General features: G+C 55.9%; 1 protein-coding gene across 3 annotated transcripts in view; it reads right to left on the reverse strand.

Moving 5' to 3' along the window:
• The window catches only part of LOC132026605 (NADPH--cytochrome P450 reductase), a 59,968-nt gene that overhangs the window by 22,764 nt on the left and 23,785 nt on the right, over positions 1-13,419 (reverse strand). For 2 of the 3 annotated variants that reach the window (XM_059414659.1, XM_059414660.1), the window contains exon 2: positions 3,901-4,091. In XM_059414659.1, coding sequence (XP_059270642.1) covers positions 3,901-4,079 — 179 coding nt within the window. In that variant the 5' untranslated portion in view covers positions 4,080-4,091. Of the gene's footprint in view, positions 1-3,900; positions 4,092-12,295; positions 12,366-13,419 lie in introns of those variants that run through there. The other variant, XM_059414657.1, reaches the window with a different exon arrangement.

Raw genomic sequence — 13,419 nt, forward strand, 5'->3', positions numbered from 1 at the left:
GCTGCCTGGCGCCGACTCCCCCGCGCCTTCCCGGCTCTTCACACCCAGGCCCCCACGTCCCATCGACCGTGCCTTCGCCGTGTGAGCCCCAGGACTCCCTTCCCTGGCCTCCCCATCTCTCTCAGGCCCGCTTCCTGGAGCGCCCCCTCCACCCGCCTCCCGACAGCCCCTCATCCACCCTCGTCCACCCCCCACGCAGCCCATGGGTAGCCCTGCCGGTCAGCTCTGCCTGCCTCGTCCACGCCCCGGCCCCACCCCATGCTAGTCACGCAGCCCAGGGCCACGCACAGTCCCCACACTAAGCCCTGAGACTCCCCACTGAACCGGTGGCCCCTGAGGCTCTGTGCTGCAGCGGAGACCGCGTGTGCTAGCTGGGGACCGAAGTGGTCAGGGACAGAGGTGCAGGCTTTACAGCAGGAGGGCCAGGCTTGTGTCCCTGGGGGCCAGCCGAGTGACCGCTCGGAGTGTGTTTTCTCAGGTGTGAAACAGGGCACTGGTGCCACCTTAAGAGGCCGAGGGCATTGTGGCAAACAGCGTGGCCTTTGGAGTCTGCAGGTCTGGCCTGACTGCCGGCTCTGCTCCCTGTAGGTCAGGTGACCTGGGTCCTTGGTCCCAAGGACCTGAGTCTCGGTATGCTCATCTGCAAAGTGGGGTGAGCCCTTAAAGGGCTCTGGTGAGACTCGACAGGGTACTAACAGGAGGGATAAAGATAATGACACACGCCATCTGGGGACGGGGTCACGGCCATCTGCACCTGGCCGAAGCGCTAACCCGTGCCCGAGAGTCGCGTGATTAGAGTGGCTCAGTTTGCCGTCCAGGAGACAAGGAAGGAAGGGCAAGGACTCGGAAAGGTTAAGTCACGGGAAGCATCGCACGACTACTAGGAAGTAGAGGCAGAACTCGAACCTTCGTCGCCCAGACCCCTGCATTGGGAAGGGGTCCCCCGCAGAGGGCCTGCGCGAGCCAGCCCCAGGCGGCTTCCTCACAGTACAGTTAGCGACAAGAGGTGCTGTGCAGCGGCAGACACGCCGCAGAGAAGCCAGAACCTCACCGTCATAAGGAGGGACGCCCGGTTTCCCATCCCGGCAAAGAGACAGACTCGACAAGCCACCAGCGCCCCTGACCTAGCAGTTTTATGTCAGGCTCGTTTTGCAAGGCCAGAGTGGTGCCGGGAGGACGGTGGCCTCAAGTGCTCCCGTGGCACATGCACGTCCTCCCGTGGTACATGCACGTCCTCTCCTGGGGCCCAACTGTGCAGGGGACATCTCCACTTTACAGACCAACAAACTCAGGGCGACTGGAAACGGGGACCTGGTCACTGGTCCCTTACCACGCATTTTCTCCCCAAAAATACCTTCCACGTCAGGAAGGCACGTGGGCCAGTCACCACGCAAGAGGCTGGAGTCCTACTCGCTGGCTGGTCTGGCCCTCTGCAGGCAAAGCCCTCCAAGCCTCGGGGCATGACAGCACCTTCTAGAACCGCTCAACCCCACCTCCCTAAGCATACCTTGCAGGTCCCTCTTGGAATTCCTGGAGCCTGCCTGGCTCGTGGGGCCGTGGCAGATACCCTGATTGGACAATGCACACGAGGGCATTTCCTAAAGCGTTTCCACAGAGCACCCCCTGAGGTCCTGACACACATTTTCTTCCATGCCAATGCCACCTTCTTGTGTCCTTGCAGTGCCCCACGCAGGGCTCGGCACAAAATACACTCTGACACGCTGCAGCCACCAGCACCAGGAACACACCAGGTGACATCACCTAACGCCCACGTAAGCCCCAGCGGATGGGGTCATTGCCTCCATTTGGCAGATGGGGAAACTGAGGCAGGGCAAAGGAAGCATCTCGGCCCAGGCCCCGCCCAGCGACAGACTGGGAGCCTGATAAATGCAGGGGCTTCCCCTATTTTGTTCGCGGCTTTCGTGGCTACCAGGGGCAGAGTGGGGCCTCGGGAGATCTTCGCTTAAGAGTCTAAAAATGGAAAACTATTGTCCTGTCCGTAGTACGAGGACTGTGTTCTCTAAGCACCGGCTCTGATGTCTGAACCGTAACTTTTCCAGGAGAGGCAACAGTCAGGACTGGAACAGGGAATGAGGAGCCTGTGGGACCCGGAGCACCCAACCTGGGTAATCTGGCCGGAGTGCGGACCCACGGCCTAAACCCGAGACTGGCTCTGGGCAGGACTCAGGGCACCCCCTGAGGGCAGGCCTGGGTCTGTGTCTCAGCTCAGCAACCGTCCGCCTTGGGCCCCCAAAGCTGCCCGCAGGCCCCTTGGGTTGGAGTCTGGGTAAAACACAGGCAACAGCCAGCGTGACAAAGCGACCTGGTTACAGGAATGATTTGGAATTCAGCCTTGGGGGGACAGTGGTTTCATCTTTGTCACACTGTCATTTTTCTAAATCCAAAAACCAGCTGCACTCTTCCTTAATACTTGCTTTCAACGAATCTGCCTTTTTACTTAAACCTTTTTCCAAGGCAGCTTTATGGAAGGTTGAAAAAGAAAATCAGTAAAGCAAAAAGAAAACACTGTTACGAATAAAATCGAGCGGGACACTGTCTGTGACATCACGACTTATAATAACTACGTGTTTGGTCTTTGGACCCTCTCTGGCACAGGACTCCTAAAACCCTCGCCTTCGCTAAGTGACAAGAGCGACAAAGGCGTCTCTGTCCCTCAGAACCGGCCCCTTCAGCCACACCAGAGTTTATGGTAAGAAAGCCATTTCTGGAAAGCCCCTAAGGATGGGCCGGTTGGCAGGCGACCCAAGCACGTGATCAGAGGGCTTGAACTTTCAGGCCCGCTGCTGACCTCCAGGGAGGGGAGAGGAGCAGAAGGTCAGCGAGTCCCCAGGGCAAAGGATTTCATCAGTCACACCTGCACGGAGGCAAGGACGCCTCCATTCAAACCCAAGGGGACGGGGTTTGGAGAGCTCTGGTTTAGGGTGCTGAGCACTTCCTTGGGGGTGCTGGGAGGGTGGCACCCCCAGCAAGGGCAGGAAGCCTCACAGCCCCCCACCAACGCACCTCTTCACTCTGGCTGTTCTGACTTACATCCTTAATGATAAACCTGTAACCTAGTAAGGAAACTGCTCTCCTGAACTCTAAGAGCCACGTAAGCCAATGACTCAAACCTGGGGTGGGGCGGGGGTGGGGTGGGGAGTTCTGACAACTTCTGCTTCATAGCTGGTGACGCTGGGACGTGCGACTGGTGTCTGAGATGGGGTGCTTGGGGGAACCCACGGTAACTCCAGGCAAGCACAGCCGGCGGTGTCCCGGCTGGGAGACAACTCCCGACACATCCGGGCACAGAAATGGTCAGTGTGGGTCTCGAGAAGAGGCAAAAAACAGTTCTCCTCCGCTGCCGTCCGCGCCCCCCCCCCCCCCCCCGCCCAGAGCGCTAAGCTTGAGGGCTGAAGCGCGATCCTGCCCACGTCAGCAAAGCCATGGGACCGAAAGGCAACTGTCTGCATCTCCATGTGTGGCCCCGTGCAAGCGGCCCCTCCCCATCCCATCGCTTCCTGCGACAAGACCACGGGCCTTGGAGGGAAATATTAATTGGGTGCCGGCTGTAGCTCTGACGACCTTTCATGCCGCCGAGCCTCCGATGAGCTACCCGTGGAACTGGTCCCTGGGAGGTTCCATCGAGAAAGGAGAACAAGAAACAGACCCAAAAGAACCTCGTGAGCCCCCACGCGCTGTGGACACACAAGGGGTTAAGAGAGAGCCCAAGCCCAGGCCACCAGTAAGGCACCACCCGCGCAACTCGACCCAAAATGCTGCAAGGAAGCTCGCACCTCTCGCCTGGCTCCCTCCTGCCCCGGGCCCGCAGACAGGGCCCCGCCGGGACCCACGGACGGGCTCTGGAGGGCCGAGAGAAGGATCCTGAGTAGGGTCACTTACATTGGTTGAATTTTGGTGAACTCCGGGATTTCATCTTTTTTCTTTCTGAAGAGGAACCAGTAGGTCATGAGGCCCACAATGAGGGAAAACAGAATCATGTCTGTCGTGCTGAGAAAAGACACTTCTTCGGCCACGGTCTCCGACACGGTGGCGCTGGCGTCCATGCTGGAGTCCCCCATGTTGACAGGAAACTGCAGCAAGAAAGGACAGGGGTCAGTGGGGAGAAGCAGGGTCTGCCTGAGGCCTGTTGGGGAGCATCCTGAGCCCCAGAAGCTTCATTTTGGGTCTGTAGGTCCCAAGATGGGGGCAGCACCAGGGGCAGGAGCTGCTGGCCCCACACATGGCCTCTGGCCCCTCCGAGACACAGCTACAGCCTCGGACTGAAACTCAAGTAGCAAACAGCCCTGTGGTGTCCACGGGGGTCCTACCGCTGGAGCAGGGACTGGGCCCCTGCAAACACAGAGAACGGAAGCCACAGATTTCCAGTACCACCGAGCACCCTCCAGCCCAATAAGGGCTTGGAAGGGTTGGTTCCACACGAGAGCGGGGGCCACTCAGAGGCAATCTTTCCTCCGGCTATGCGACAGGCCTGGGCTGCTCCAAACCCTGCCCCTTTCCAAGGCCTTCAGGACTGGCCCTTGGATGGCTCCTGGGAAATCCCTTCTGAGCTGGAAATATGCTGCCTGCGGAGTGTCCCTGTACACCTGAGACCGTAGGCCACGTGGCTGATTTACTCCAATCCTGTCATTCGGGATGAACCCGAAGGGCTCTGAATCCCATCACATGGGTGTGACGTCTGGGGTGCTGGAGCCTGAGCAGATAAGGTTAGAGACACGGAGCTCCATGCCTCCAAGGCTAACTCCCAGCACAAGACTTGCACACCAAGGCACCCGTGAACTCCCATGGTGAGTAACCCTTTATACGTGTGGCCAGGCACGGTTGCTGGGAGCGCTGAGCCCCCGTGACTCCAGTGGCCAGGGACAGCGGGAAGCTCGTGCCTGGTTTCTCCTGGACTCAGTCCTGAGGAGCCTCTCCCTTTGCTGGGTTCGGTCTGTATCCTGCCATAATACACCGTAACGGGGGTAAAAGAGCTTTTCTGAGTTCAGGGAGTCCTGGGGAACCACTGAGGACCCCCTGCACCCTAACCTTGTTCGTTCCCTTGACAGATGCCTAGCCAAGGCGTCCACCACTGACACCTGGCCAGGAAGCAGATCTGAGTCCGCGCAGGTCGGTGGGGAGTACCCCGAGCCCAGCAGTGCACTTCTGCACTGGGCACGGCTGGCCTCAGCCCCGGGGCGCACATCACTCCATTTTGCAATCCCCACGGTTACCAAACTGGCTGTCTCCCCCACAGACACGGCTCCCAGGCTCAGTGGGGAAAGCCTCAGTCCTGCCTCAGCAGCTCAGGCCTGGGAGACAGCCTCACGCTCACCTCTGCTCACTGTCTCTGCCTCTGGGAGACACCAGGGCCGGCTCCCCACAGCTGCCCTCGCATCTGCGGGCCCCAGGCACCAGCTCTGCCCTCCTAGGGCCCGTGGGGCATCGGCCCGCTTGGAGCAGACCCCCAAGCTTGGCTCTCTGCTTTCTCATTTGCCCAAGGTGCTTTTCGAACAGCGGAGTCCCCGTGATCATCTCAATGCACTCTCCTTGCTCCCTGATGCTACAGGACAAATCTACCTCTAGAGCCCGCTGTCGACAATTAAGGATGAGCGCACTTAGGTCGCATTATCTAGCCCGTGTTCGTTTGGCATGTCTTCCTGTCCAGCCCTGCTGGACACCACACCTCCTGCTGGCCAGGGTCGTCTGGCACACCCACAAGCCTCTGTGTGTCAAGCTCTCACAGAGCCATGGGGGGAGAGGGCCCGGCCCACAGAGTCATGCCACGCAGACCCTCGGGGCCCGGCCGACACAGGAGAGCGCCCGCTGCCATCCGTCACATAGCAGCAGTTGGCCACTGTCTGCTCCCTGTCCCATTACCCTTCTCCGTCCAGCCCCGGTCACCTAGCCCCCTTACTTTACTGAGGGGAGACTTGTGGCCACGAAGCAAAATGACCAATGATCATTTCCTGATACATACGCGAGCTGCCCACACCTCCCAGAAAAGCTGGTCCTTGGGGGTCCCTGCAGGGATGGTGTGCTGGAAGGCTGGGGACCCACACAGTCCCACACGTCCCATATTTGTTTCCAGGCCACTTGCACAGACTCCTAAGGGGCCAGCTCCGAAGAGGAGCTGGAGAGAGCTTTTTTAAAAAGTAAGCCAGATCATGTCCCTAAGCAGACCCTCAGATGGCTTCGTGTCCTACTTAGCACCAAATCTAAAGGCCTTAGCTGGCCTCTAGGCTCCATAGGGTCCAGTCCCTCACCTTCCCTCACTCCTCACCAGTCACACTGGCATCCCTGCTACCCCTCCAGCCTCTGCTCCTGCCCCAGGGCCTTTGCACATGTTAATGCCATGGCCCAGACTCTGTTCCTTCAGTTATCTGCAGGGTTCTCTCCCCTTCATTCAGGTCTCGGCTCGTGTGTCACCACCCCAGAGGGACTCTTCCTCAGTACAGTGTCTCGTCCTCCCTCCCCGAGCCTCCTCCCAGCACAGATCACTACCTGGCACTGTGTCGTGCGTCCTTCCCGCTGGCCATCTCCCCGACTGCAGGGTCACCCCACAAGAGCAGGGACTCCACTGCTCACAGCCTGACACGATGAACACCTAACGTCAACTCGTTGAAAAAATCACCATGTGATTCCAGAGGGGGTGGCTTGGCAACGCCCGGCACACACATTACCCAGTGGTTTTATAACCCGCAAAGCACAACACAGGGACGTCATTGCCACAGTGTGTGAGGCTACATTCATTCTCCTTCAGTCTGGCTGTGTCGCCGCTACCCTCACTTACTGCTTCCGTCAGCGTCCGGGCGACTCTCCTCAAGCTCAGAGTAAGGCCCCCACGCATTCTCGCCCCTTGTGCAAACGCCCAGGTGCTGCCCGCTGGGACGCCGACTCCCTGCAGTGAGCCAGGGCAGGGCTCCGGCCCTAAGGTCCCACCAGAACAGCGACAGTGCCGGCACTCGGGGGTCTCAGGAGCACTGAGAAGGTCCCCAGCAGCTCTGACTGCGAGGCATAAAACTTCAGACAAGAGATGCAGAGGAACAGTAGAAAGGACCTGGTGACCATTTTATCGAGGCCTCCTTCTGCCGTGGGGGACGGAAGGCTCGGCCGAGTGAAAACTAGGAAGGGGCCCCAGCTTCCCGGGGTGGGGGGTTCTGTGTTCAGTGCCCATCTAAGTAGGATGACTTACTGGACACGGGTCTCGCCCCCACGCTGCTCTGAGCTCCTGAACGAAGGACAGTACCGTAGGTACCTCTGTGCCTGGCACACGGTGGAAAGATAGGCCTGGCGAGCAGGAAGTCGAGGAGAATCCTTACCCGACACTTCCCGTACTAGCACAGGAGCAGCGCGCCTAGGGCTGAAGCCGGGAAGAAGCTGTTAAACCATGACTCTCTTACCAAGCGACTGTTTCCACAATGCAGCTCCCACAGACGCCCACCCATCTCCCCAGCCTGAGCCTCTGCACACCTGCCCCAGTGCCTTTACATGTGCCTGAGCTGCTTTTCCTCTCGTTGCTTCCTGCTTTGGACCGGAGGTCTGTGACCTCGGCTCGACCGTCACTCCCATCCGTCCTACTTTCCTGGCACAGAGCTTAGCACATCATCTGAGGCTTGACAGCTCCCCACGGAGCTTCCCATGGAAGGAGTCCATGAACCTGTCAGCACACACGGAGTGTAAAATTGGCATGAACTGATAACCCAAAACAAGCAGGCTGAAGAGAAATCTGGGGGCCCCCTGCACCTGGGGCTGGTGATGTGCCCGTGTGGTAATCCATGAAGACAGACAGGGCCGAGCTTTCGTAGTGCCCGGAGCCCTGAGACATCATGACATCACAGCAAAATGTCTCTGGTATCCCCAGGCCCACGGGAATACCTAAGAGCTCCATTTACGGAGTAGTTAGGTCCGAACAACCACTGAAAACCCAGCTTGGCAAAGACACAAGTCATCCAGAGGAAGGCATCACGATCGGACATTAAACCCGGAAGCCACGCGAGCTGGTATAAACGTCACACCGAGTTTCACAGACGGCACTTCGGCCGCGCTGATAAATTAGGAGTCTCTGGGAGTCCGTCCCGAGGCACCCCTGCCCAGTCTGGTATAAAATCACTCTCCTCCGCTGTCTGAACTATTCTGATGAGAACATTCTGGACGTCCTGCCAGCCAAGAGTGCCCTCCACATCGAATGCGGCAGGGTGACCGCAAGAGGGTCTACCAGAGACACTCCAAGGAGACTTCGGGAGCCCCTGTGCACCCTTTCTGCCCTAAGAGGGTCTTTAATCTGTGGGCCGTTTCTTCTTTCCACATTTAGTGAAAAGGAGGAACACTGAACAGTGCAGAGCTCTTGGGGGCCGAATGTGACACGTGTCAACAACAGAAAGCAAAACAAAACCAACAATGAAACGTACATGATTAAACACAGCGATTTCTTAACTACAGCAGGCCCTGCCGCCCCAGCTAGCTGGGACTCCAGGCGAACCCCTTACAGGCAGCAGGCTTTCACGGGCTCATCTGGAAAATGAGTCACAGGAAAAGGGCGCAGATCAAAAAACCAGCCAGTGAGGTCCTGCTAACCCCAAATAGACCAGAGCATAACGGACCTTTTATTACAAGTGAGGTTTGTACATAGAGCTTTCATTTTTATCATAAAAGATTATCCATACAGGAAAGGACATACATAAATAGGCAGGCATTTAAGAGAGATACCACTTCTCCTGAAGTTCAACAGCTGATGCCACAGGCCAAGGGCAACCCAACCTGGAGCTTCTGAAAAGGGAAGCAAGGGAGAAGGGCCCTTTCTCCGTCTGATGGTTCACAACACTGCAGGGTAAGATGATCCTCTAGGAAGTACTTGTGGCTTTGCCTTTACTGTGTCCAATTTCTTTTTCTTTTCTCCTTTTTTTTTTTTTAAGATTTTATTTGACAGAGAGAGTAAGCAAAAGCAGGCAGACGGACAGGGAGAAGCAGGCTCCCTACTGAGCAGGGAGCCCAGTGCGCGCCTAGATCTCAGGACCCTGGGATCACGACCTGAGCAGAAGGCAGACGCTTAACCGACTGAGCCACCCAGGGGCTCCCTGTACACAATTCCTGACCAGTAAACAAGACCGATCAAACAACCGGGCCCCAACACTGGAGTAAGCTGGTCCCTGGAAACAGAGAAAAGGAGGGAAGAAGCCTGAGCAAGTGATTTGGGTGGCCTCTGCAGTATGCAAGTCACCCAGTGGTAAACAGTCATGGGCACTTCGTGTCGTCCACTCCCAGGTGCAGTGGGGAACAACACCTACTCATGTTCTCGAACCTCTGCCAACGATTAGTGGTTTCAAGATGAGGGAAAACCCTCGAGGGAGCCACGCTGCATGCAACCGATAGTTTATCCTCCAGGGACAGGGCCCTAGCCAAGACAGCCACTAAAGAGCAGTGCTCCAGAGAGCCATGGACCAGATTCCTCTCTAGCTAGCGTGCCCACAAAGTTTATGCTCCAAACCAAGATAGAGCCGGTATGGGTATCACTGGAGTTACGACTTTTAGGGTTTCTTTGGCTTCCTGAATCTGTAGGTTTGAGGACTTAGAGCCATTGTTTCTTCTATAAATGCCTTTTCAGCCCACACTCTTTCTCATTTCCCAGGACCACAATGACATAAATGTGTTTTGTGACTGGTCCCCCAAGTCCCTGAGGCTCAGTCCACTTTTTTTTTTTTTTTCGTTCTGTCTAGCTTCTCACTGTTGCTCTCCATTGACTGGGTAATTCTGCGATTCTATCTTCAAGTCCTCTGACTTCATCATTCTATGATGAAGCCATCCACACAGTTTTTAATTTTCACTTGGTATTTTTCAGTTCTAAGATGTCTGTTTGGCTCTTCTTTACATCTTGATGCTGGTGTGTGTTGTTTTTTTTCTCATTCAAGTTGAAAGTCTCCTAGTTTTTGGTATGGTGAGTGATCTGTGATCATATTCTAGACATTCTAGGAATAGTGTTGTTAGAGCCTGAATCTTATTTCCATGCTCTCTTTTGTCAGACAGCCACCATGCGGGGGCATGGAGGGTGCCAACTCATGTCGTCATTCACAGGCATGTCCCAGCAGGTACGATGCCTTGGGGAAAAATCGGGCTCTGAGGAAGGGGAAGACAAGATGGTTGGAAACAGTCAGAGAAGGGCACCCAGGGACTAACATCTGAGCTGAGTCATGGAAAATGACTGGGTCCACCAGCCAGATAAGGAAGATAAGAGGAGTCAGGGGAAGCCCATGCAAAGGCCTGAACTATGGAAGAGCAGAGGTGATAGAATCTGGTGTGACTCAAGTGTGCTATGATGGGATGCATTTGTACGTGCGGGTACAAGGGTGTTCGGCAAGAGATGAGCCTCCTGAAATAACTGAGACCAATGTGCAAAGGGCCCAGGAAGACTCTACATGTCTGGGGTTTTTGGGCCCCGGCAGCCAGGGACAAGTGGGCGGGGATGTGGGCATGATTACAACTATGTCATAGGTGGGAACCTGGACGAAACTGCCTCCATCTACCATGTCAGTACAATCACAAGGCCATGAGCAAGGCATCCTAGCCCAGGACATGCCAGGCCAATGTTCCACAGAAGACAATAAATGGCCCCAGCCGATGACCTCTCCCCTACATAACAGGGCCTGTGGGTGTGATCCGGAGACATATGACTGACACTGTGTCTGATGCAATGATGTAAAAGAGGAAGGGAGCCAGGAACCCTGGATGTGTGAAAGCATGACTTGGCAAGAAGCAGGCAGGAGAGCCAGCATCACTCAGCACAATTTGAGCTGACCAAGCCTCACAGCAGCAGACCACCGGAAGTGCAGCTGGCACCGAGAGCCACGTGGGCTGGTTTTTACCATCCCCTCTGGGGCTGCAACCCCTGGCCTGAGCTCCAACTGGGGCGGACCCAGAGCTCCCCTACACCCTTGGCAAATACTCCTGGGCTTTTTGTGGGCAGACTTAGTAACACTACTAAAAGTTAGCACAGGGCAACACATGGGCACAGCATACTTCACAGGAGTTCCGTGAGATAACAGAAAATACATGTATTGGTCTCTGATCCTAGTTGCTGGGACAGAGCTCCTAAACCTCCTGTAATTTCTTAAGTCATAAGAGCACTAGGGGCATCTTTTGTTCTAATGTGGCTCTGGGTGGGCTCCTGGATAGGAAATGGTCACCAGAAAGACCAAGCCACAATTAGCTTGGAACTTCCAGCCCTGCCCGTCCCCTTCTCTAGGGAGGGCAGAGGGGTTGGAACTGGAGTTAATGACTGGTTGTGCGTACCAAGGAGGCCTCTACAAAGACCCTGACAATTCAGGGTGCAGCGAGCATCCAGGTTGGCGAATGCATCCACATACCGGGAGGGCAACACACCCCAACTCCACAGGGACAGAAGCTCCTGGGCCCAGGCCCTCTCCCAAACCTCAGCTTATTTATTTCTTATCTACTTGTTCATTTGTGTCCTTTACTGTGTCCTTTAATAAGCTGGTAAATGTAAGTGCTACCCTGAGCTGTGTGAGCTGCTCTAGCAAGTTAACTGAACCCAAGGAGAGTGTGTGGGGAACCCCCATCTACTGCTGATTGGTCAGCAGCACAGGTAAGCACCCAGACTTGTGGCTGCCACCTGAACTGTGGGGAGCAGCCCTGTGGGACAGAGCCCTTAATCTGACACCAGCTCCGGGCAGTGTCAGAACTGACTTAAACGGTAGGGCACGGTACCCAGTCAGTGCCATAGAACTACTTGCTGTGGAGAACCCCCACCCCCACATCTGGGGTCAGGAATGCTGCGTGTGGCCGCAGTGTCACAGGGAATGAGACACTGGAGAAAGAGCTGGGCTTTTCTAACACGAGTTCACGCCAGTTCAACCTCCTGACTACCTCTTCGCCTCAAATTAATTTTGACTACAGATGAGGAAAAGCGAAGCCCGGGACGCTGGAGGACTTGCCCTGGTTTGCGCGAGTTCTGGGCGGAACAGTTCTGGAGTCTGCTGTGCCTCTAGAGCGTGAGCAAGCCTAAGGAGCGACAGGCTCGTGAGCCCCCGATGGGCAATCAGAGCCCCCCACGCAGGCTATGTTCAGGCAGCAAGCCTCGGCAAGGATGATGTCACTCCCCCACGTTTTACAGAAATGGGAATGGAATGGGCCAACGCCAGGCTGGCCTCCCCAGACGCTGAGGGCTCACGAAGACAGTTCCAGAAGGGCTCTACACTACACACCAAAGATAAACAGGAACACAATCACAAAGAGTCCCCAAAACCCGCCACATGGGAAACAGCACAGAACTGGAGAGGTTTACCTTAAAGACAAGAAGATTCAGAGGCAACAGGCCGATCCCTTCTCTGGGGAGTCATCAAACAGGATGGAGAGGGCCCTGCGGGCAGAAGTCAGGCCTGGTTATGGAGGGCAGAGATTTACACACTGTCGGGAGAGCTTTGTAACAAAGGTGACTGAAGACAGAATGAGCAGCTGTGAGGCAGGGCACCCAGCACAGATGTGACAACAGAAGGCTGCGTAACTTAGTGACAGAGAAGGCACCTGCCACCCCAGGAGCCAGTGACGCAGACCTGGCTGAGGCTGGTGACAGTGCTGGGGGGGGGGGGGGGCAAAACCCAAGTCTCGCGACCTGAGTTAATAAATAATGATTCCTGAGTCTCTTTCACTGAACCCTTTGAAACACACACGCACAGAGTTCCAGTTCACGATCAACAAGGGCCACAGAAAGCAGAGACAGACTACAACACAGTGATGGGGACCCCGTGGCAGAGCCCGGGGACTCAGGAAAGAGGAAGAGAAGCAGGGAGGCACAGAACAGAGCTCTGAAAAAGGCAGGAAGGGGGACGTACTGACTCTCTGCATTAAAAAAAACAAAAAAACCAGTTCCAAGAACTGTGTGTGCTTCACACAGAGCGGGGCTTTCAGCATTAATGAGGAGCCTCCTGGTGGGGGGTGGGAAGTGAGGCTCCCGGCCCCCCAGGCACACCAGCACCCCCTCTGCACTGTGCCTGTTCCCACCCACCTCAGTTTGCACAGACACAAGAAGCTGCTCCCGGATGGTCCTTGCCCTGCTCCTCTGGCAGCGAGGGGGAAGCCTGGGAATCTGTAAACCGTGACGGAGAGGAAGGAATCCCACACTCCATGCCGTAGGCTGCAACAAGCATTTGTGCCCAGGAATTTTAGCCTTCGCCTGACAGCCTCCAGCCACAGAGGCCTTACCACTTCCCATACTAGCCTCCCCCTGCTCAAATGCTATTTGTTAAAGGGTAAAAGCCACAGAGCTGTTTTCCTTCTGGATTTTTTCTTCATTTCTTCCATACATAAATACATCACACGTACACATATACACACGTTCATACAAAAAGCAGATAAAAGGTACAGTTGAGCCTTGAAAAACATGGGGGTCACGGCCAATCAATGCCCTGC

This window comes from Mustela nigripes, chromosome 11, assembly GCF_022355385.1.
Source record: "Mustela nigripes isolate SB6536 chromosome 11, MUSNIG.SB6536, whole genome shotgun sequence".
In the NCBI taxonomy this organism is placed as follows: Eukaryota; Metazoa; Chordata; class Mammalia; order Carnivora; family Mustelidae; genus Mustela; species Mustela nigripes.